The sequence below is a fragment of the Tamandua tetradactyla genome, chromosome 13 (genome assembly GCF_023851605.1).
Source record: "Tamandua tetradactyla isolate mTamTet1 chromosome 13, mTamTet1.pri, whole genome shotgun sequence".
Taxonomy (NCBI): Eukaryota; Metazoa; Chordata; class Mammalia; order Pilosa; family Myrmecophagidae; genus Tamandua; species Tamandua tetradactyla.
In genome coordinates this window covers 95,705,629-95,728,508 of record NC_135339.1, presented here as the reverse complement: position 1 = coordinate 95,728,508, position 22,880 = coordinate 95,705,629, and the positions used below count along the sequence as shown (strand labels likewise).

At 66.0% G+C, this 22,880-nt stretch overlaps 2 protein-coding genes across 7 annotated transcripts; both read left to right on the top strand.

The window, feature by feature from the left end:
* Positions 1 to 111: 111 nt before the first annotated feature.
* ADAM8 (ADAM metallopeptidase domain 8) lies at positions 112 to 13,788 on the top strand. Of its 2 annotated transcripts, XM_077126443.1 has the most exons (24): positions 3,272 to 3,435; positions 4,285 to 4,388; positions 5,333 to 5,409; positions 5,620 to 5,698; positions 5,765 to 5,841; positions 6,115 to 6,304; positions 6,544 to 6,600; positions 6,941 to 7,009; positions 7,178 to 7,344; positions 7,460 to 7,541; positions 7,720 to 7,868; positions 8,190 to 8,367; positions 8,717 to 8,806; positions 8,936 to 9,125; positions 9,365 to 9,452; positions 9,556 to 9,718; positions 9,911 to 9,988; positions 10,710 to 10,794; positions 11,241 to 11,355; positions 11,878 to 12,019; positions 12,356 to 12,421; positions 12,572 to 12,628; positions 13,191 to 13,267; positions 13,629 to 13,788. In XM_077126443.1, the coding sequence occupies exons 1-24, from the start codon at positions 3,273 to 3,275 to the stop codon at positions 13,642 to 13,644; spliced, it is 2,559 nt and encodes an 852-aa protein (XP_076982558.1). In that variant the 5' UTR covers position 3,272; the 3' UTR covers positions 13,645 to 13,788. The 2 variants fall into 2 exon arrangements, with proteins under 2 accessions (XP_076982557.1, XP_076982558.1); XM_077126442.1 differs by lacking the exon at positions 4,285 to 4,388 and having other exon boundaries at positions 112 to 3,435.
* A 113-nt stretch (positions 13,789 to 13,901) lies between these two features.
* On the top strand, positions 13,902 to 21,996 carry LOC143654470 (uncharacterized). 5 transcript variants are annotated; one of them, XM_077126444.1, is made up of 8 exons: positions 13,902 to 14,393; positions 15,242 to 15,620; positions 16,307 to 16,609; positions 16,833 to 16,920; positions 17,027 to 17,117; positions 17,589 to 17,720; positions 18,023 to 18,194; positions 19,904 to 21,996. In XM_077126444.1, the coding sequence occupies exons 1-8, from the start codon at positions 13,985 to 13,987 to the stop codon at positions 19,968 to 19,970; spliced, it is 1,641 nt and encodes a 546-aa protein (XP_076982559.1). In that variant the 5' UTR covers positions 13,902 to 13,984; the 3' UTR covers positions 19,971 to 21,996. The 5 variants fall into 5 exon arrangements, with proteins under 5 accessions (XP_076982559.1, XP_076982562.1, XP_076982563.1 ...); XM_077126447.1 differs by lacking the exons at positions 17,589 to 17,720; positions 19,904 to 21,996 and having other exon boundaries at positions 16,307 to 16,415; positions 16,594 to 16,609; positions 18,023 to 18,193; XM_077126448.1 differs by lacking the exons at positions 18,023 to 18,194; positions 19,904 to 21,996 and having other exon boundaries at positions 16,307 to 16,415; positions 16,594 to 16,609; positions 17,589 to 17,723.
* Positions 21,997 to 22,880: the final 884 nt, after the last annotated feature.

The window sequence follows — 22,880 nt, the reverse complement described above, 5'->3', positions numbered from 1 at the left end:
TTTTTGGCTCGTGGGTGTCTCCATGGGGCTCGTGGGACTGCTTTAAGCACTTAACTTTATTTTGGGGTTTTGGCCTCGAGCAAAAAGCACGTGGAAACACGTGGTGTTTGAGGACCTGAGCAAGAGAAGAGTGAAGGTGTCCTCCTGGCACCCCAGCCTGATACTCGGCCCTGCCCAGGTAGACCAGGGGCTCATGCAGATAGTGCTCCGTGCCCACGTGGCCTCCTCTGGATGGTTCTGGTATGGCTTGGGGTAGTGCGCTGTGGGAGCGCTGTTCGGACCAGGTGGTGGTGAGGCAGGTGGCGAGTGTGGGAGTGGCCACACCTGGCAGAGGGGTGAGGTTGGCCAGCCTGGTGCAGGGGTTTCCCTTCAAGGCCACCTTCCTCGGCCAGGTGTGAACAGGTGTCTTCACACCTCGGGAGACTGGCCAGCCTCCTCCCCCTCTGCCTCTGGAGTCCCAGGGTGCATCCTGGGCCCAGTAGCCCACTGCCCCCCCTACCTGGCCTCCCTTGGGCCAAGGCTGGGCCCCATCCTGCAACACTCACCCAGCCCATGGGAGCTGATGGTGGCTGGGCCATTTCCTGGTGTGACCTGGGTCCATGGGACTTTGCTCCCTCAGGCGGTCATTTGCCCTCTGTACCCACACCCCCAGCTCACTAGGGGACAAGCTGTTGATGTCCCTGGCTCTGGGCAGCTAAGCCTGCCCTTTCCTGCTGAAGTCCACATGCACCATTTCCACAGTCTGCATTAAACTCCAGCTCTAGGTGCAGGGAGGTGAGGAAGCTGCCTGGGCTGAGGTGGGGGGTGGGCACTCTGCCCTGAGCCAGAGGCTGTCTCCTCTCCTAGTCCGTGGCAAGTGCATTGTGACCTGTGCATAAACACTTACCTGCTCACCCAGGTTGCCGTCGGTCCTGTATGAACCCTGTGCCTGGGAGGAGGGCACTTGCCAGTCGGCCCCCAGCTTGGGATCCCCAGCTTTGTTCAGAGGCCCAGAAAGCCTGTGACCCTGGGTCTAGGGCTCTGGGCAGTGGGCGGAGGCCTGCATGGCTAAGGAAGTGGGGGTCAGGTAGAGGTGCTTGGTGTGGGGCTCCGTGCACAGCCTTCTGACTGGGTGGCCCTGTCACCCGTCCATGCAGCTCCTTTCCACCAGCTGCCCAGCTTGCCGTGGATGACGCATTCGCCGCTGTGGGTTTTCCCTCTGGTTCTGCGTCTGGAGGATATGTCATCTCAGCTCTCATAATCTGCAGCGCAGCGAAGAGGAGCAAAGTCACTGGGAGGGTTTTGGGTTTACGTGGTGTCATGGAACAAAGTCACCTACAGACACTAGCACCAGCCTGAGGCCTGAGCCTGCTGAGACCCGGCTCCCACATCTTCCTCTGGCTGGGGCACAGGCCGGGGCTTGTGGCTGAAGTGGAGGCTCCTTGGGATCCCAGCCAGTGCCTCCCACCTTCCCCTCCCTCTGATGCCTTCAAGGGAGACGAGGGGTCAGTAGTCCTCGTAGAGCACATGGGTGCCCCAGCTCCAGCCCTTGGCCACCCAGTCTCCCAGGATGAAGTCCAAGCTCCCAGCCTCACTGCTTGCCATGCACTTGAATCTCTGGCTTGGGGGCCCAGCATACCCTGCCACCTGCCCCCTCCCCACCCTGGCTTGGCTCTTTCTCTGCCTCTGTCTCCTGGACAGGCACACAGGCACATGGGAGTGCTGAGTGGAGGCAGCAGCAGGCTGGTGGGCAGCTGCTCTGGAGCTAGCCTGTCTGGTTGGCTGTCCTTCCTGCTGTGTCTTTCGTCCTTATACCGGAGGCGAATCAGGCTGGAGGGCTCTCCCTGTGTCCTGGCAGTAGGTGCCGAGGCCTGATGCTCCTGGGCCCGGCTGGGTCTGGCTGGGTCTGGCGAGGATGTGGGTTGTTTGCCAGCCCGCCGACACTGCCCCCACGTGTCTGGACTGCAGCAGCAAACATGGTACAGGCACCACAGGCTGGCAAGGTCAAAGCAGCATGGCTGCAGGCTCTAGCTGGTCCTGGTGTGGGGGCGCCAGCCCCTCTGTGGGAAGAGACTGCGTCCATCAGTGTGATCTCCACACCAGCCCTTGGGAAGGGCAGGGTCTGTGCCCCCTCAGTACAGGGTTGGCCATCAGCTGCACTGGACCCCCACCCCCACCCCAAGGGCCAGGCCCAGTCACACATCCGTAACTTGGGCAGGCTGTCCTCCACTCCTCTGGCCATGCCGGAAGGAGCCTTTCACAACTTCCTTCCTGGGCCACGTCTTCCCCTTCTCAGGTGTCCCCTCCATCATCCACGCTGTCCATCACTTCCTACCAGCTCAGACCAAGGTCTCCTGAGCTCAGGCCAGTCTGCCTCCCATGTCCCACGACTGTGCTCGGAACCCTGACTCTTCATCTGAGAAAGGGAGGACCTTGCCGTGGGGAGACTTCAAAAAGGCCGTGCCCTTCATGCTGCCTCCTCCCTTCCTGCTGTGCTCCTGCCAGCCTCAGTGCACAGCCCCCAGCCCCCAGCCCACTGCAGCCCCTCCACCCCCTCTTGGACCCCTGGCCCTCCTGTGGCCTTCTGGGTGTTTACCAGCCCACTGGATGGGTGTGCCCCCTCCCTGTGCTTGGACCCTCCATCTGGAAGGCTCAGACTTGGCAGGCCTTTCCCGCTCTGATGAGGCGCCTCCCTGGGCTGCAAAGTGCCCCAGCAGGTGGGTTGGTGAGGCCTGTGGAAGGGCCAGGGACCTGGGGGACAGCCCCTCCAGGGCAGCTGGGTCAGGGCTGGGATGAGTAGGAGGGGGCCCCATCGAGGACTCGCTGTGCTCTGGGGGTAACTTCAGGGCCTCGGTTTTTCACCTGCACAAACGGGGAAAAGCTGCTGCAGGGTCCTAGAGGCCGGGCTGGCCCATTCCTGCCTCGTTCACTTGGCCTGCGTTGGCGACACTGCAGCCACATGCTGGACACAGTGATGGTCCAGGGCCGTGCAGTCCTGCAGGGGAGGAGCACTCCCCACAGGAGCCCGAGCCCCTGCCCCTGGTGCTGGGCCTGGGCCTGGGACTAGGGCCAGCTGGGGAGGGGGCTGCAGGCGGGAGGCTCCAGGGAGGCACAGGTCAGCTGGGCAGGTAGGCCCAGCAAGCAGCACTCGAGGTTGGGGACAGGGCAGTGGGGCAGCCGAGGGGCACAGTCATGCAGGCTACATCCCCACCCCGTGCCCCAATCGCCCCGCCCTTGTGGCTGCCATGGGACTCATTGGCTGCGGGGCGGGGCGCCAGGGAGGGGGTGTGGCAATGGGGGGGTGGACGCGGGGCCCAGAAGTGGCCTGTCAGAACCGCAGTTGCAAGACATCGGCCACCCTCCATCCTGGTCCCTGCCAGGACTGGTCCGCCCAGTCCTGGCCGCCTGCCATGCGTGCCCTGGTGTTCTGGCTGCCCGGCGCGCTCTGGCTGCAGGGTGAGTGCCATCTGGGGAGCCGCTGTCCGAGGCGCGGCACAGGGAGGGGGCTCGCGAGGACCCAGGCACCCTGGGTAATTCAGCGAGGCCAGGGCTGGGGCGGCGGGGTGGATGGACCCTCACAAGGACTGCGTAAGAGAAAGCCAGTTCCCGGGCGTTTTCTGGGCACCTCGCCCTGGGGTTGGGCGCCTCCAGGCACGGGTTTCAGGCTGGGGGTGGGGTGGGGGGCAGCCGCCCTGCTCTTCCGAATCTGCCTGCACCCTGGGGGGTTGCCCACTCACCGAGGATCCCCTAGGTCTGCGGGTCCTGGGGAGGGCGAGCCGTTGGTGGGAAGGGGGAACTGGGACTACCTGGGGCTGGCGGCCCCTCCCGCCGCCTCAGGTTTCTGGGGTTTGCATCGTGGTGAGCTGAGATGTCACTCACGCTCTAAAAGAGGAAGAAAGAACTCCAGTGGGGGGAGCCCCAAAGCCACCGGCCCCAGCTCTGAGCTGTCCCCTTGGGGACCAGACCCTGCCCCCTGACTGGATAAGGCGGGCAGTGGCCACTGGGGGATCCTTTCTGCCCCCACCCTGTGCCTGGAGGTGAAAAAGGTGGTGTTGGGCAGTGGCCCCTGGGCGAGGGGTGGGGCAACCTGTGGCCTCCAGGAAAGGCTGGGTCGGCAGCCGGGGCCCAGGTCTCGGTCTTCCTGGCCCGAGCTGCAGGTCTGGGGCTCACGGCCACACTGGGGGCCTCCACCCCGTCCCAGGTCGTGGAGCTGGGATGGCCGGTGGAGAGGAGCCTGGAGGGAGGGGGCGCCCTGGGGGTCTGTTGGGCAGAAGGGAGGTCCTGGCTGACGCTGGGTTCCCGCAGCGCTGGCCTTCAGGCCTCCCCTGTCCCACGAGCAGCGGTACGAGGTGGTGTGGCCCCAGCGCCTGCCAGGACCCAGGCCGCGCAGAGCGCTGCCCTCGAGCTCGGTGAGTCCAGCTGTGCCTTGGGCTTGTGGGCCCTTGTGGGGGTCCAGACTCGGGGGCTGAGGGGCCTGGGCCAAGCACCCGTGTGACTCCCCGTGGTTCTGGGAGGGGCAGGACTCAGCAGACCCCTGGGGGGCTTCACGCCTGCTCAAGCCTGTCTGTCCCTGTGTGCGGCTCCACCGCCTCTCTCAGCCCCTCCCCCTTCCCCCTCCCCCTGCCCCCCTCTTCTTCCTTCCTCCTGCTGAGCTCCTAGGGAGGGCACAGGCCTGCCCTAGTCAGGGTGGCAGCCCTCCCTGGGTCCTGATCTGGGGCCATAGGCTGTCTGTCCATCAGGACCCTGCCAGTCCAGGCTGGACACCGAAGGGGGAGGGGAGCAGTGGCCCCAAGGCCCCTCCCCAGTTCCTCTTGGCTCCAGGAGATCTGCCGAATTCCTCTTTGTCCCCAGGGTTGGCTCACCACGGGTGTGCATTGGTGTGACACACCAACTGGGATTTCCCGGGCTGGGGAACAAGAGAGACCTGGCGGCTGCCCCAGGGCAAACCCTGGAGCCCGTGGGCAAGAGGGCGAGTGTGGCACACCTGCAGTGTATGCACATGTGTGTGTTTTGAGGAAGGGTGGCCATGCCCCTGTCCCGACCTCGGTGTCCAGTGAAGAGCTGCCTGCTGCCCTTGCTCAGAAATCTAGCCATGCTCAGTAGGCAGGTCAGTACTGGCCCTAGTGGTCAGCAGTCTCGAGCACACTATAGATAGTCACTGCACAGATGGGGAAACTGAGGCTGAAGAGGCCAGTGGCTCTGGGTGAGGTTCCCGAGCCTGCCCCAGGACACGTCTCACTGCTCCCCTCCAGCCCAGCCTGCACATCACACACTGGCCTCGGGTAGCTTGAGGTGGACATAGCCTCAGGCAGGTGACCCTGACCCCGGGCTCTGCCCCCATCTCCCTGCCCAGGCCCTGTACCCAGAGAGTGTGAGCTACCAGCTGGAGGTAGAGGGGTCCAACCTGACTCTGCACCTGCGGAAAAACCGGTGAGCAGGGCCTTGGGTCTACCTGGCCGAGCCTTCAGCGCAGGACTCTACCTGCGCCCCAGACAACCTGCTGGCACTCCAGCAGCACCCCCACCTGGCACCCCATCCCAGCGCATCATGTCCTGGTGCCCTGGCCCAGCCTCTCCCCCTTGCCGAGGACTTGGCCCGGGCTGCGGTCAGGCTGCAGGCTGCTAGCCAGCTCTCTTCCAGGGACCTGCTGGGCTCGCGCTATGCCGAGACCTACACAGCTGCCAATGGCTCCGAGGTCACAGAGCAGCTGCAGGAGCAGGTACGGGCATGCAGGGTGGGGGAACAGGGAGGGCCTGCGGGGCCCTGACCCTCCTCTCTCCCACAGGACCACTGCCTGTACCAGGGCCACGTGGAAGGCCACCCACTCTCCGCTGCTAGCCTCAGCACCTGCAACGGCCTCAGGTGGGTGCCCAGGCCCAGGCTGAGCCCAGGGTGAGGGGCCTCCAGTGCTCCTGTCATTCTGCAGAGGCAGAGGCCAAGGGGCCGAGGCGCAGCTGGGCAAGAGGGCAGGAGTCTGTTGGGGGCTAGTGTCTGAACTCAGCAGCCCTGCCATGGCCGGGAGGGAGAACCCACCATGGTCCCCACTTTGCCCATCAGGCCCTGGGTGCCACGGTCCTGCCCGGCTGCATCTCTCGGGCGAGGGGGGTTGGGCTCACTCGTAGCCTCTCTGCTTAGGGGCCTCTTCCAAGTCGGCTCGGCCGTGCACCTGATTGAGCCCCTGGCCGGGGGTGGAGAAGGGGCTGGGCATGCCCTCTACCGGGCGGAGCACTTGCAGCAGGAGGCGGGGACGTGTGGGGTCAGCATCGCCAGCCTGGACAGTGCCCTGGGGCCTCGGATCGCTGCTGCCTTCAGGCCTCGGCCCCGGGTGAGGCCCCTGTCCTGCTGTCTGCCCCTTCCATCTTGCTACCCTGAGCCATCCCTGTGTCCTGGGGTCTCGCGCGGCAGCTGCGTGCCTCCTTAGCCTGCACGGGTCCCCCAGTGATCTGCCCCAGGCCAAGCAGGTCCCGAGGGGCACCTCCCTGACCTGGCCAGAGGGTGGTGACCAAGCAGGGCCAGGCAGGCCTAGGCAAGCTGGGGCTAGCACCTTACGGTTGCCACTTCCAGAGCCGGCCGCGAGAGACCCGCTACGTGGAGGTGTATGTGGTCACAGACAGGGCAGAGGTGAGGGGGCAGCAGGGGCCAGCGGGGAGGGGGCCGGGGGCTGTGGGCGAGGCTGAGGGTCTCTCCCACTGTGCGAGCGGGACAGGGGGCCGGGGGCCATGGCCGAGGCTGAGGGTCTCTCCCACTGTGCGAGCGGGCAGGGGGCAGGAGGCAGGGGGCCATGGCCAAGGCTGAGCGTCTCTTCCACCATGCGAGCGGGCAGGGGCCGTGGCCGAGGCTGAGGGTCTCTCCCACTATGCGAGCGGGACAGGGGGCTGGGGGCCATGGCCGAGGCTGAGGGTCTCTCCCACCGTGTGAGTGGGCAGGGGGCCGTGGCCGAGGCTGAGGGTCTCTCCTGCAGTGCGAGCGGGTGGGGAGCCGCATTGCCATGCGCAGACGGGTGTTGGAGGTGATGAACCACGTGGACAAGGTAGGCCGCGTCCTGCGCTGGGGGTGCACATGAGGGGGTGCCCGGGGGCCAGCCAGGGCCTTGCAGGTGCCAGGCCTGTCCCGGAGTGGGTGGGGAGCCGCGTCCCGAGCCTGCAGCCCCCTCGGTGCTCAGGCCGCATGCCCCGCCGGCCCCGGGGCTGTCCCGCAGCTGTACCAGGCCTTGAACTTCCGCGTGGTGCTCGTGGGCCTGGAGATGTGGAATGACGGCGACAAGTGCACCATCAGCGAGCAGCCCGAGGTCACGCTGGACAGCTTCCTGGACTGGCGGGCAAGGAACCTGGCCGACCGGCACCATGACAATGTACAGCTCATCACGTGAGTGGGGATCCCCTGGGGGGTGGGAGGCAGGACTGGAGGGGCATTTGCAGGGAGGCGGGGGCGGGGGGTGCTCTGAGGGCCACCTGGTCTACACACCGTGTTGCTTCCCTAGGGGCGTCGATTTTGCTGGCAGCACCGTGGGGCTGGCCAAGGTGGCCTCCATGTGCTCCCGCGGCTCGGGGGCCGTGAACCAGGTTGGACGGCGCTGCTGGGGGCCCTGGTGGGTGGTGGGTGCCGGACCGAGTGGGCAGCATGGGGCTCAGAGACGGGCCCCCAGGACACTGTGTGCGTGGGAGGGCTGCACGCAACGTGGTGGGGGATGGGGCGGGCCCTGGGTCCTGCCACAGGCCATAGTGACAGTCCCTCCTGCAGGACCACAGGGAGAGCCCTGTGGGCGTGGCGTCCACCCTGGCGCACGAGATGGGCCACAACCTGGGCCTGGACCACGACGACAACATCCCTGGCTGCTACTGCTCTGTGCCCGGGCACCAGGGTGGCTGTGTCATGGCCAGCAGCCTCGGGTGAGCCCCGGTCCACCCTTTCCCTGCCCCACCATGCTCCCCACACCCCCCCTCACCATGATCCCCACACACCTCCCGTGCTCCACAACCCATGCCGTGTTTCACACGCATCCTGCTGTGCTTCCCACACACACCCCGCCATGCTCCACACACACACCCCGCCATGCTCCATACACCCATAGCATGCTCCCCACACCCTCTGCTGTGCTCCCCATACACCCCCGCCGTGCTCCCCATACACCCCACTGTGCTCCCCCCACACACCTGCCCTGACTTACCCCCCCCATCCCTGCACTAAGGACAACCCCTCCCCTTACCCAGCCATGAGGTTCCCCAGCTGTTCAGCCAGTGCAGCACCGCAGATCTGGAGGTGTTCGTGGAGAAGCCCCAGGCCAGCTGCCTGGAGAACACGCCCGACCCCGAACGCCTGGTGGGCGGCCCTGTGTGCGGGAACATGTTCTTGGAGCGCGGGGAGCAGTGTGACTGTGGCTTGCCCCAGGTGCGCCTCCCACCCCCTCTCGGAACCGCTGGCCCTCCCCTCCACCATTTCAGCCATGCTCCCGGCTCCCTGGGGGCTGATCTGGGGTCAAGGAGGCAGGTCGGAACCCCTAAGCCATCTCCATGACCCACTACTCAGCCTACCCGGCCGGGCACCTAAACGGGGCACCGCAGGGGCTGCAGCAGCCGCAGAGGTCAGCCTCAGTTTACCAAGCGGATGATGGCCTTCTCTCAGCGTTGCTGGAAGCTCCAAGGCCTCCTGGGGTGGGGCCACCAGGCAGACTGGGCCAACCATTGGGGCGGGGTCCTGGCAGCACAGCCCACGACCCTTACTGCCCCCATGCCCCCAGGCATGCCGGAACCCCTGCTGCAACGCCACCTCCTGCCGCTTGGCCGAGGGGGCCGAATGTGCCCACGGCACCTGTTGCCATGGCTGCAAGGTGAGCCCTGGACCCCGCACAGTGGCGCCCGCCTCCTGCGCCACGAGCCCTGTTCCCCAAGACCAGTGGGTGGGTCCTGCAGCAGTGGGCATGTGCCGGGGCTGCGCTGAGCCCCTTGCTCCCGGGCAGGTGAGGCCGGCCGGTGAGCTGTGCCGCCCTGCCAAGGACACCTGTGACCTGGAGGAGTACTGCGACGGCCAGGGGTCAGCCTGCCCCGAGGACGTCTTCCGCGAGAACGGCGAGCCCTGCTCCGGGGGCTACTGCTACAACGGGCACTGCCCCACGCTGGCCCAGCGCTGCCGTGAGCTGTGGGGTCCAGGTGAGGTGCCATCCACCACTCTCCCGCCTGGGCATGCTCCTGGCAGCCTCCTGGCACACTCTTGCTTGGCACCCTCCCTTCTGGGCCCGTTCCTGGCACCCTCCAGCCTGGGCACCCACTAACCCAGGCACTCTCTGGCCTGGCACCCTCTGACCCCTCCATGAGTACCATCTCAGCTGGCCGTGGGCACACTCTGACCCGGCCGCGAGCACGCTGACCTGCTCCCCGCCTGCCCCCAGGTGCGCAGGGCGCCGCCGAGACCTGCTTCACGTTCAGCCTCTCCCTGGGCTGCAGCATCATGGGCCAGCTGCCGGGGGCTGCCCTCAGGTCTGTCCGCCTTGGGCACTAGGCCCTTGTGGGGGGCTGGGCCCCTCCTGCGGCCCGGGCAGCGCCTGCAGCGCCACAGCCCGCCGTGTCCCTCTGTGCACAGGCCCAACAAGTGCGGGATCCTGTACTGCGATGGGGGGCATAAGCCTCCGGACCGGAGCTCCTGCGGCTTCCCCTCGCACCTGGGCTCCTGCAGCGCCCTTCTCACCGAGGACAGCTCTGCCTACGAGTCGGTGCTGGACGGCACCCGCTGCGGGGAGGACAAGGTGTGCCCGCTGCTGGGGCCCATGGGGCCCAGGGGTGCACCTGGGTGAGGCCCAGGGGCGGCGCCTAGATGAGGGGCCAGGGTGGGGCCCAGCCACAGGCGCACTTCCTGCACGCCTTGCACCCCTCAGCACAGCACCCCCAGGCCCCACAAAGGCTGCCTAAGGCGCCCACCCCCACCCCCCACGCCCCAGGTCTGCTGGAGGGGCCGCTGCGAGGACCTCAGCGTCTACCGATTCCAGAACTGCTCGGCCAAGTGCAGCGGCCACGGGGTACGTTGGGTTCGGAGGTGGCGCCCACCTACCCTAGTGCCAGGGGGGCTGGAGGCCCAACCCCTGTGGGCCACCTCAGGCCACAGGCAGCAGGGAGCTTGGCTGTCATGTGGGGACCATGCCCGGTGGTCCTGGAACTGGTGGGGGTTTTGGGCAGCAACCCCCCAGCACCCCCGCCAACCTGCCTTGTTGGGGCGGGGCAGCTCTCAGCTCACAGGCACACCCCTCCCACTCGTGCACACACACACACACACACACACACACGCCGCTGTGTTCCCAGGGGACTGGCAGGAACCTGGGGCCGGTCAGAAGCTCTGAGCATGTTGTCCTGAGACGAGGGTCCCCTCTCCCCTTGGGCCCATGTCCTGCCCTAGCAAGAGGCAGAGGCAGCCAGATTACCCGAGAGCAGTCCCCAGGAGGAAGGGCCTTCCTGGAAGTCCTCCTTCCTCGTCCCAGCCAGCTGTGTCCAGGAGTCCTGGGCGGACCATGCCCAGGGACGGGGAGCAGAGGGTACTCTCAGACAGCCCTGGACCAGGAGCCTCCCATCCTGTCTGCGTCACAGCAAAGCCCCTCGTGCCCCGGGCAGGGTGACCGTGCTAGCTGCGGCAGGTGTCGCCTCGCGGCCTCGGGGGCCTACAGTGCGGGGAGAGCCAGCACCCACTTGGCACCATGGCAGGAGGGGTTTGAGGGCCCGGGCCCCCCTGATGTCCCCCCCCCACAGGTGTGCAGCCACAAGAGCCAGTGCCACTGCCACCAGGGCTGGGCCCCACCCAGCTGTGCCGAGCTGCTAGCCAACGTGCAGACAGGTGGGCCCTGCCAGATGTCCTCAGTGGGGGGAGGGGGGCAGCCTCGGAGCTCAGGCGGGGTCCATGCCCAGAAGCTGTCCTTAGCGATGGGGGCCTTGGGCCAGGAGCCCCAGGACAGCGGGGCACCCCAGGGCCTCTTCCTCCAGCCCTGCTTGCCCCAGGGTGGCCCCTTCCACCCGGGGCACGGTGCTGGCCTCTCAGGTACATGTGCCAGGCATTCCCAGACCGGCGCTCAGCCAGGGGTACAGTCTGGCTGCGGGGGTTGGGGGGCGGATCGGCAGGGGGCACAGCCAGCAGGGGCCTGGGGAGGGGCCTGCCCCAGCCAAAGGCGCCCGGAACAAGCACTCGGGGGAGAGAGCCCCCACGGCCCCCAAGCAGGCACTACAACCCCAGGTGCCCCCGGCTGCATCTCTCACCCTGCTGAGTGTGTCCGTGTGTCCCGACAGCGCCCGGACGCCTGCCGGTGGGCGTGTTGGTGGCCGTGATGTTCGTGGCGGCCGGGCTGCTCATCCTGGTCGGTGTCGTGGCCCATCGCTGGGCCCGGAGCCGCCTGCACAAGAGGTGAGGACGCCTTGCCAGGCAGTGCAGCCTGGGGGCCACGAGCACTTCTGCCTGCCAGGCACCCCTCTGCTGTCCTCGAGGGAGAGACAGAGAGCCTGACTGCAGCCTGGGGCCCACACCCCCATATCCTGCACCCGAGAGCCTGCTCCCCAAGAGCCTGCACCTCCACTGCCTGCACCCCCATATCCTGCTCCCCAAGAGCTTGCACCTCCACCGCCTGTAGCCCAATTTCCTGCTCCCTAAGAACCTGCACCTCTGTTGCCTGTAGTCCCACTGCTTGCTCTCTAAGAGTCTATGCCCCACTGTCTGCTCCCTGAGAGCCTGTGCCCCCTCTGCCCGCACCCTCAAAGCCTGCATCCACCCACCTGTACCCAAAGGCCTGCACTGCCCCACGGCCTGCACCAGGGGTGGCAGGAGCTGGGATGGGCCCTGGGCAGATGTAGCAGGGTAGGAGGACATGGGAGGGGACCCCAACCCCTTGGACCTGAGGTGCCACTCACGATGTCTGTGACTCTCACGCAGGAACGTGGCTCCCAAGACCCACATGGGGCTCTCCAACCCCCTGTTCCATGAGGTGGGGCGCAGCGTACCAGGATCCACCCCCTCCAGCAGACCCTCCAGACCCACGGCCTCCTCAGTGACCCCTAAGCGGCCACCCCCTGCTGTAAGCACCAGCTGCTCCCCAGCCCTGGCTGGGGCTATGAGAAGAGAGCCCAGGACAGCCCTGGGCCACTGAGGTCCTAGGCTGGAGTGTGGCCTTGGGCGCTGTGGCCCCTGGTCTGGCACATGTGGGTGTGGAGTTCCGAGGCGCAGGCTGCACCAGGGGCTGTGAGCTGGGGCAGGCACCCCACCCACACATGAGGTGGGCTCTCTGACTCCTTGGTGGAAGGGGCAGGGGCCCCAGACTCTAGAGCTGGGGGTGCTAGGGAGGCAAGGGACATCCCTGAGGCAGCCCTGCCCTGACCCTTGGAGTGCAGGCTCACCCCACCTTCCCCCACAGCCCCCGGCCTCCATGTCCAGCCCGCCCCTCTCGGTCCCCGTCTACACCCAGCAGGTGCTGAAGCAGGTGAGTGGAGCCAGGGCCAGGGAGGGGGCCATGCCAGGGGGTCAGCCCCACCCAGGGAGCTGGGGAGCTGGTCCACAGGCCGGGAGAGGGGCCAGGCTGTGCACGGAGGGCTGGGCCTGGGCTCGCATCCTGATGGCCCTCTCCTCTCAGCATCAGTGTGCACCCATGCCGCACACCAAGCCTTTCCCGGAGTCGAAGCACAAGCAGGTAGGGGATGCCCAGGCGGCACGTGGGTTGCAGGCCGCCCAGGTGCTGCCAGCCTTGTCGCAGCTCTTCCCTTTGGGCTCGGAGGGTTAGGGGTTTTAGAAAGGAGTGTGAGTAGCTAGGTCTTGGGGAGTCTCTGCTGAACTGTATGCCTCCCACTCACCCCATCCCTCCCTGCGGCTTGGGGTCCTCCCCCAACCTTCTGTGGTCTGCTTTCTTCCTTCATTCCAGTCCCGGCCTTTTTGGGGGGGAAAGCTGAAAGGTAAGGAAATGAAAATTTTAGTAGTTTAACCTTCAAAAGAACCCAAAGTCTGGCAATTTAAGAGCTTTCCTCAGGTGCTGTGAGAGGGTGAGAAGCTGTGAAGCAGGTTGGGGCAGTGGGGGCCAGCAATGGAGGGCCTTATTCCAGGGATGGGTGTTTCTGTAGTGGAGCTCAGCCATGGCTGCAGGCCAGTCTGGGACAGGAACCTTGGGAGCTCCACCAGAAGGCTCTAGAAGGCAGCTGCAGGAAGGACAAGGGGGCTGGGCTAAGGGCTCCGTCCTCAGCCGTGCCTGCCCCTCCCAGGTCATCAAGCCCACCTTCGCACCCCCGGTGCCCCCTGGGAAGCCTAGTGCTGGAGGGGCTGCGCCTGCCCTGCCACAGTGAGTCCCCCGCACCCGCCGCTCCTGTGCCCTGCAGGCTGAGCCCCCTCCAGGCGCTGCACTGTCCAGCTGCCCGGCTAGCTTGGCCTGCCACTCCCCATGGGCCCTGCAGCGCCCACTGCAGCCCGGCTCTCAGCAGTGTGGTGACGTCCAGCCCACCGTGCCTGTGGCCTCCAGGAGGGGCCGTCGTCTGCTTGGGGGGTTAGCAGAGGCCCCCGGCCATCCTCAGCCTGCTTGGGGGTGGGGGGGGCAACCCTGCCCTGTGCCAGGCCGCTGGCTGCTGCTTGCCCTGCATGTACAAATCCACAGAAACAGCCAGGGCCAGCGACCCTCCCAGCCCACCCCCACTCTCCCCTGCCAGGTCCGCCGGTATCTAACCTCCAGAAGAGGATGTCAGTGAACGGATGGCTTCTACCTCCTGACACCAAGTGCCTAATTTTCGAAGCCTGTATCCCCATGAGATTTATGTTTGAATAATGGAAAAATTGTATTTTATAATTCAATGATTGACAAGGTCCAAATGATGAGACTTTTATTAAATCAGTGGGAAGGGCACATCACAGACAACGTGGAACTCAGCTGTTTTTAGAAGAGTCCAGTGAGAAACCCCGATTGAGAACTGCCCTGCTGAGACCTTCCCAAATTCCTGACTCACAGAATCATGAGCGAAATGAAGTTGTTCGTCAAAAAGAAAAAAAAAGAGTAGGGGTCCAATGCATGTTAGAAAGAAACGTGCACTGTAAATCCGTGACCTCTACCTGTCCGTTCCCTCCTTTCTCCCCGGGGGCCCACCCAGGCCCTCCTCCAGCTGGGCCAACGGCCTCGGGCCTGGGGCGGGGCAGGGCTGCCGCAGAGCCGCGCGACTGGGGCGGGACTGGACGAGCGCAGGCGGGAGGTCCGCACCGCGGACGCCCCGCCCCTTCCGGTCCTGTCTCCCGGCAACAAGTCAACTACGAGCCCGTAGCCTCGCCCCTTCCGGTCCCGTCTCCCGGCACCCATGCGTCCACCGGGCCGGAGGGCCATGCTCGGCGCCGCCCGGCCGAGCCCCGCGGCCTCTACGCCTGGCTGGACGGGCTCCCGCTCAGCCGCCCCAAACGCCACCTGGCCCGGGACTTTAGCGACAGCGGTGAGGCGCGTTAGCCGGGCCGCCGCGGGAGATGCAGACGACCTCGGGGCTGGGCTCCTGGGAGGCGAGCAAACGGATGGGGACATGGGGTGGCCATCCAGGGAGGGTCAAGGCCGGCAGCGCGGCTCCACAGCCTGGCCCTCTCTGCTCGAGAAGCCCCGGGTGGCCCAGGCCCTGCTCCCCCCACGGCAAGCAACCGCATGGTGGAGTGAGCAGCCCGGGATGGGGGACAAACAGGCCAGGCGGGTCCGGCTTCCGTGCAGGGTGCGGACACCAGAGCAGGAGCCGTGGTCTTCACTGGTCAATGACAGCAGGAGGCGGTTAGGAAGGCAGACACCCGGCCAGCAGCCACCTTACTGCAGCGGCCTCTCCTGCCTGAGGCCACTGGTTAGCATCTGTATGTCTACTGCCAGGTGTCTTATTAATTTTTCATGGCCTTTCCTTGTTTGTGCCTTCCTCCTAATTAGTAAGAGGGCAAGGATTTCAGGGCGGTTGTGGAATCCCCCAGCCTCTGTTCAAAAGCTAGTGGAAGAGCAGCTGGAGAACCCACTCGGCTTGCTGTAGCCTGCCCTTAGGGCGACTCTCCCCTGGTGGGGCCCTGGGGGTTGTGTCACAGACCCTGGATTCCCTCCAGCAGCTCCCCAGACCCCGGCCGCCCTCACCCCTGCACTGCAACCTGCGATTTCTCGCCCTGAGGCCTTGGTTTGTTCCCTGGCTGGGCCTAGCCCGGCCTCTCTCCTGCCTCCTCTTTTTCTGCCCTTGTCCGCCTCAAGGGGCTCTGGGAAATAGCTGCATTCTGGCCTGCAGCCAAGCTCACCTAGCCTGTCCCCTCCCCTTGTGGCCCAAAGTGATGCTAGCAGAGATTGTGAAGCATTTCCACCCCCAGCTCGTGGACCTACATAACTATGTCTCCTCAAGCAACACTGACCAGAAGCTGGCCAACTGGAACACCCTCAACAGGCGAGGCCAGGCAGCACCCCACCCCGGCCTGGCTCAGGCCACTCCCGCCTCCGGAGTTCCCAGCCACCCTTTCTCACCTCCATCTCGGGGCTCCTGGGGGCTCCCCACCAGGAGGAAAGCCTCATCCTTGGGAAACCTGCTGACCATTGTCCAGTCTATGCTGGCCACACCTGGTGCCCCCACTGGGAGCCTTACACCTTCTCACCTCCCTCCGTCGACAGGTAACGATTTGGGTGCCAGGCCATACTCTGGGCAGACTTGGCGTGAGTAAGTCCCTGCTTCCAAACTGAGTCCGGCGGGAAGACAGAAATAACAATGCATAACCCAAGCGTCTGGGTGTGATGTGTGCTGGGCTGAGCACCATGGCAGGGCTTGGGCCGGTGGATGCCTGTCGGGGGGCCAAGGCAGGCCCTGAGGTGGGGAAGCCCGAAGGGGCGGGCGGCCTGGACTTGCGGCAGTGGAGACCCCATGGTGCCCTGAGACCTGCAGTGGGCAGGCAGGGGTGGCCAACCAGCCTGTGAGGTCTGAGGGGAGGAGGTGGAGCCGGAGGGGCTGAGCTGCAGGGGGCGGTGTTGAGGCTCTGCCCCTGTCCTCCTGCGGCTTACAGGCCCTTAGAGGCATGTCCCTGGGACATGCAGCTCAGAGGGCAGTGAGTGGGGTCGGCTCTTGGGGCAGGGCTGGAGGAGAAGGGCTCAGGTCCAGTAAGGACACGTCTTCCCGGAGGCACAGTGCATCCAGCACGTTGTGACCCCTGGCCTGCTGCAGGGTCTCTGCATGGTCAGTGCTGCTCCGGCCACTGCGGGGAGAAGGACCCGGCCCCAGCAGGAAACCTGGATACTGTGCTGGGAGCCAGGGGCATCCGTGAAGAGTGACCGGGCCCTGCCCCCCACTCGCCGGCCCCAGGGTTGCAAGGCTCCTGCTAAGGCTTACACCCCTGCCCCCGGCCCTCACAGGAAGGTCCTTCACAAGTTGCGTCTTGGCATCTCCGAGGCAGATATCGGCAGGGTGGTGGCCAGCGTGCCTGGGGCCGTGGAGCCCATCCTGTGGGCGCTGAGAGAGAAGGTACAGGACCGGGTCCCCGGCAGGAACCCGCTCACCACAGCCGCACGGGTGCGTGCACATCGGACTGGAGCGGAAACCAGTGGTGATGCAGCCCGACACAGCCACACCTGCACACCTATTAGCCGGGGCGCCCCGCTCCAGCCACTGGCGTCTCAGGGCTCAACTCTACCACCCACAGGACCCAGGACCCTCAGGTGCCGCTGGGCCATGGGTGGCCTGGACCCACTACGTGGGTAGGGCCTGAGCCTCCAAGGGGCCCCGAGGTGGGTGGGGGTCGGGCTGTGCGGTGGCCGAGCAGGCTGTGTTGCCCTGCAGGGAGGTCAGGAGCCCGAGGCCCCCCACCCTGCCCCGAGCCCCTCTCCACGCTGATGCCAAGCAAGTCTGCTCATGCGCTGACAGCGTCCGTCTGTCCTGTAGACCCACTGAGCCCCTTAGGACGCGACAGCAGGAAGACCTTTCCACACCAGGGGGCCCCGGAGGAGACGGGCAGCTGCCCTTGCGGTGGGTCAGTCCGCCCTGCGAACCCGTCCTCCTGCCACCCGTCCCCGTGCCGGCTCCTTGTCCCCCGGCCGGAGGGCAGCTGGGTTGAAGGCCGCGCGTTTGGCTTTCAGCCAGGACATGACCGGGGGGCCCTCGGAGCACCTGGACCAGCGGCTGGGGGGCCAGGAGCAGGTGCTGGCTGTGCTGCAGGAGACTGTCAAGGTAGGCCAGCGGGGCACCCCTCACCACCCAGCCCGAAGCCCTGAGCAGGTGCAGGCTCAGGGAAGGGTGGCTGCGCTCGTTGAGCTCAGGTGGCTCCTGTGGCGCCGTGGCCACGTTCAGTTATTTGAAATATCGTTTAATTATGGAAACTTCCAGCCACACCCAGAAGCAGAGAGAACAGCTTTGCTTGTGGCCCCAGGGCTCCCCAGCCCCAATCAGGGCCCCGTGCCCATGGGGGCTGCCAGGAATTGGGGTTACAGGTGGGAAGTGGGGGCACCTGCAGGCCCTGGGCACCTTGTCCCATTCAATGTGGGGGTCCTTTGAGCTGCCTGGTTCTCGGGCCTCTGCCACCCCCCAGGCCCTGCCCTTGGTGCGCCTGCCAGGGGTTCTGGTGCTCCAGACCCCAGGCCCCTCCCCCACGCCGGCCTGGTTTGACCACCGCGTGGTCCTGGGTGTCTCCACCCCTTGCAGGAACACAGGCTGTGCCCTTAGACCCCACAGCAGTGCACGGGGATGGGGGCGGCGCAGGAAGCAGTAAGGAGAAGGGTGCTGCCGCGTCTGAGAGGCCGCCTCCCAGTGCTCACGCATGGCCCTCGTCCACGGGTGAGCACGTGGCATCAGAGGGAACCAGCGATCCATTGCGGTGGTGACAGCCGAGGGCCGTTTGTGCAGCCACACTCCCGTCCTCGTGCAAGCTGTCAGTGCCCAGAAGTGCTGGGGGCCACGTCCTGAGACTTTGGGGCAGAGCTGGGCACAGCGTGTGCCGCGAGTGGCCGGCCAGGGGCGGGGCAAGGCTTTCTCTTGGCAGATGAGTCCAGGCGGGGTGGCCCATCCGGGGCGTCCCTGGCAGTGCAGGGGTTGGGGGTGCCCCGGTGCTCTGGGTGCTGCTGGCCGTGTTTCTGAAGGTTCTGGCGAGGCTGGAGCACCTGGTGAGGCTCAAGGACGTGAGGATCTCGGCGCTGAAGCGGCAGGGGGCCACGCCCCGGTGACAGCGAAGGGCCCTCAGGAGACGGCTGCCCCTTCCCAGCTCCTCCTGGACTCCCGGGGACCAGTAAAGGGCCTGGTCCTGCGCTCTGGGTCTGTCGTGCTGCAGCGCGGGGGTGGGGGGGGGGCGGGAAATTCTGCGGGAACGCGCCGGGAGGTTGTGGCCTCTGATGCTGGAGGGGAGGTGCCAGGCTGCGGGCAGCGGCTTCCCCCTCCCCTCTGCGGCCTGACGGCCACCCCCTCCTTCCAGAGTGGGGACGCTGGGAGCGGGCCGGCACCATTGTGTGGCCTCAGCGGGGGTGGGGGGTGGGGGGTGGCTGGAAGCGCTGCAGACCTCGGGCAGGGTGACTAGGCCGCCCCCGGAGCATTGCTCAGTCCCACGTCCCCCGCTGAGTCACAGATCGGTCATGGCAGCTGCTGAACAAGCAGCCGGGCCCCTGGCTCAGACCCCGCCCCCACCATCCCCGCCCCGCAGCCCAGGTTAGGGGGACCCTGAGCCCCACTTCCTTAGGATCTCAGGAAGCCCAGCTCCTTCCCCACCTCAGCCCTTCGGGGCTGGGCAGTGACTTTCCAAGGACTGGCCTGAGGCCCCATTCCCAGGGCCTTGTCCAGAAGGCTGGGATGGACTGAGGAATGGGCAGGGGGTGTGGCTGTGACCACGAGAGAAGAAAAGTGGGGGAGCTGCACCCTAAGCTTCCTTCCTGATGTCAGAGGGCACCCCTGCCACACCCTTCCCAGCGGCCATCTGCGGTTTGCCCAGGCCTGCCTTAGACAGCTGGGGTGGTGGGGAGCTCAGCTGCAGGCAGCCGAGGCTGGTGTGAGGAGTGGGGCCTCCCTCCTCCCTAACTTCCCAGCTGTGCAGCACCTGGGGCAGGGCCGGCCCCGCTGCAGGCTCCGCAGGCTCCAGGGGCCCAGCCACACACATGCACACTTGCCACGCACTCACACGTGCCACGCGCTCACACACACATGCCACGTGCCAGTTCCTTGTTGGACTAGGCCGTGGCCGCTGGGCTGGGGCTCAGAGGCACCGGCCCTCGGATCTGTGTCCAGTGGAGGTGGCAATGCTGGGAGGCTGCGGGGTGTGGAGGAAGAGGCTGTGGGAGGATGGACAGAGGGCTGCAGTCCCCACCTTTGGACTCAGTGAGGGTCCAGTGTGGTGGACAGTGAAGGAGCTGGGCTGGAGCAGGGTGAGGTTGACGCTGGGACTGAGCTCTCCCTGGACTGCAGGGACCCACCTCCCGACCCAGGCCAGAGCCCTCTCCCTGCTGGGGCCCAGCTCGGGGTGGGGGACGTGGGGAGGGTGGGAGGCTGGCAGGAGTCTTGGGGGAGGGGGCGGCACAGGCCAGTGGTGAGTTCCCACAGGGTGACCTCAAGAATGGGCATGGACCTGCCGCTGGGGGACGGGAAGGAGGCTGGGGCAGCCACAGCTCGGGGTGTCACCTGCGCAGGTGAAACAGGAGGTGCTCTGCAGGAGGGACAGTCCCATGGGTCCATTCAGGGCAGGTGCCAGCCGAAGGTGCCCTCGGCTCAGCCTCACCCTGGGGGGAAGACCCCCCGCCCCTGCCAGGCGCTGCTGTCCGTGGTAGATGCTGGCATGGGGTGGGGACCAGCCTGCAGGGCTGTGACGGGGCCTGGACGGCCCTGACCTCCCCAGCAAGGCCATTCCCGCATGCTCCATACCACCCCCTGGGGAGGCTGAGACCCTGGGTGCCGTGCCTGGCAAGCCCCTCCCCAGCTCAGTGCATGTGCTGGGGGGTGAGGGGCTGCTTGTCTCCCCCCACCTTGATCTTCACCCCCAGACCGCAGCGCTGGGCCAGGCAGACCAGACGAGGCTGGAGCCCCCTGCCCCTGAGTGCAGCGCAGTGATCCCTCACCGTGGCCTTTCGGCCGATTCCACATCCTGAGCCAGCGCTGTGGGGCACACGACGTGGACGCCGCCATCCCTGGTGGAGGGGTGGGGCGGGGGGCATCAGTGCAGGGACAGGAATGGGCAGTGGGGGCTGAGTGGCTGCACAGCTGGGGGGGCCTCCTTGCTGACAAGCCTGATGACATATGAATCACGTGGTGGGGGCAAATCTCAGGCTTCCAGCTCCTTTTCTGTGGAGAGGTGGCCAGGGGGCTGGGCAGCACAGGGTCGTGGGCTCCCCATAACCCCCCTCGCCCTGCCCTGGTTGGATGGGTGCAGCCAGTGCAGAGCCCCTGACGGGGGTGCCCGGCCTCTCAGTGCAGAGCCCCTGACCCGGCCCCGGCCCCTGGGGGTCACCAGAGCATCGGCAGAGCTGGGTCCCACTGAACGGGTCTTGGGGGGCTGCGAGTCCAGTGACCCGTGCAGGAGCTGCCACTCCCACCATGCCAAGGCTGACGTGTTTGCACCACGGGTCTGGGTCCCACCCCCTCCAAGAATCAGGAGGGAAGCGGTCATTTCAGTGGCCGCAAACACGATTGTTCAAGGAAATACCCTGCTGAAGCAACAGTTCTAAGAAACTGCTCCGAGGCTGACTCATGTCCCCCCTCCGCATGGGGAAGTGGCCGCTGCGGTTTGGAGAGCAGCAGAGGGAGCCTCTGGGTTGGGGAACCTCTGGGTTCATGCCTCTGGAGGTGCTGGAGCCCCGGTTGCAGACTTCCTGTCCTGAGGTTGGGCCACCCCTCCCGCCCCCCAGTGTCTGGCCTGCAGCGAGGTCCATGTTGGGCCAGAGGGACTGAAGGGGTCAGTGGGGCAGCAGCAGGACAGGCAGGGCACCAGGATAGGGTGGGCTTGAGGGCCTCCCCCTCGCCCCCACTCCAGGGAGACAGCCTCAGAGGAGGCAGCAGTGCAGCTAAGCTGGCACCAGGCATGGGGGCAAAGTTTGCCAGGCCTGGGGGGTGGGGCCACCTGTACAGGCACAGGGGTGAGGGCAGTGTCTGTAGACAATGGGGGTGAGGATACACTGGGGCTCGGGGGCAGGAAGAGCCCCGAGCTGGCTGCCCACCCTCCTGGGTCCCTCCTCACACCTAAGGGTTAGGGTCGGTGGTGCAGGGAGATGCGAGAGGGCACGGCCAGACTCCCTGTGGGGCCTCATGTCCTGCAGCCAGGGGCAGTGGAGGAGGGTCTCAGCTCTGCGCCCCAACCTCAGCCAGCCCAGGGGACGCCCAGGGACGGGGACTTGCCAGGGACCTGTGGACCGGCCCCCCGGGGCTCTTGGGTTCTCGGGACCAGCTCTTGGGGGCCACCTCTCTCCTCCAGCCAGCCTGGGAGCAGAGGCCACGGGGCGCCCTGTCTATCGCCCCCTTTCTGAACCTCGCCCTGGCCAGGGGTCGCCTTTAAGAGAGTGCAGGGCCAGGCCTGCCTCCCACCTCACCTGGGGATTTTGCCACGGAGGGGGCTGCTTTGCAGTCGGGGTCCCCTTGGTGTCCACCAGCCACTTTGTGGGTTTTTGTTTTTTCAAAAAATGTGTAGTCCATGGTTTAGCTTAGGGATCACTGTTGTGCCGTTCCACGATTAAAAAGAAATTTATTCTAAAATAAAAATTCCAGGTGTTTTACATTTTTATTGACGCAGAAAGGTGTCCTGTCACACGGTCAGGGCCGCACGCATTGGTCAGGCGACCGTCTGGTGTGGGGACTGCACTGCACGCTGTGGGTGGCTGTTTCCCCATTTTCCCTGTTTCTCTGTTCTCTGAAACTCCCCAAGCATTTCCACACTCACCCTTCTCTGTGATGCATGCATCATAGGGACGCTAACGCAGATGACCTGTCCCTACCGTAAGAAGCAAGCTGAGATTGGAAGCAGAGCAGGCGCTCTCCACCAAAATGCAGGAAAAAGGTGTTTCTTCTTTCTTGACTAAATTATTTTCCCTACATTATCAAGGACCCTCCGCCCCGCCAAAGAACAAAATAGTAGGCGGCGGGGGCAGCTTCTGCAGCCCTCTGAGCTCGGGGCCCCCCCGTCTGTCCGCCCCTGCGCCGCTCCTTCCACGGCCGCCCGTCGGCTTGCGCCACTCCTCGCATTAGGCTTTGCGGCGGCTGCGCCGCCTCCCGTCTGAGCCCTGCAGGGTAGGAAGAAGCAACCGAGACGGCGTCAGGAAGGAAAAGCAAAGGGCTGCCCCCACCCGGCCCCTCCGCGGGCTCCTTCCCCGCCCGGCGCCTGTAGCCCTGCCTCAGCCCACTCAGGTCGCTCCCGTCCTCCAGCCCGGTCCCCCGCTCCTTTCCCTCCCTGCACCCCAAAAGGGCTCGTGGCGCACCCATGAACACCACAGCCCAGGGCGCAGGGGTGCCCCGAGTGGAAGGAGGGAGCGCGTCGCTAGGGCTGCCCCTCCTGGCGGCCGCGTGTTCCCAACGCGCGCGGGCCAGGCGGCCTGGGGCATCACCCACGTCTTGTCCCTGACTCCAGGCCGAGGTCCCTGGCTGTCCGCGGGGCTGCCCAGGCTCCCAACGCCAAAATCCTTCAGACGCAGACGGTTGGAGCGAGCCCGCCAGGGTCCCTCAGCCGCCCACAATTCCGCCCCGCCCCGCCCCACCCTGGGCGCCCAAGGCCCGCAGCTGCCGAGCTGCTGCGCCTCCAGTGGGCGAGAGAGGGAAGGGAGATGGGGAGTACGAGGGGAGGGAGGAGGGGGAGCAGGGGGTACGAGGGGTTAGATGGACCTGGGAAGAGAGCCGTTTTGGGAGGGCCAGGAAAGCCCCGAGAGGTGACCGATGAGTGAAGTCAGCCAGACAGGAGGGGCTGGTGTCAGCTGGAGAAGCAGATGCAAAGGCCCTGGGGGGACCCGCCAACTGCCCACTCAGGTGCTGCTGCTTTCC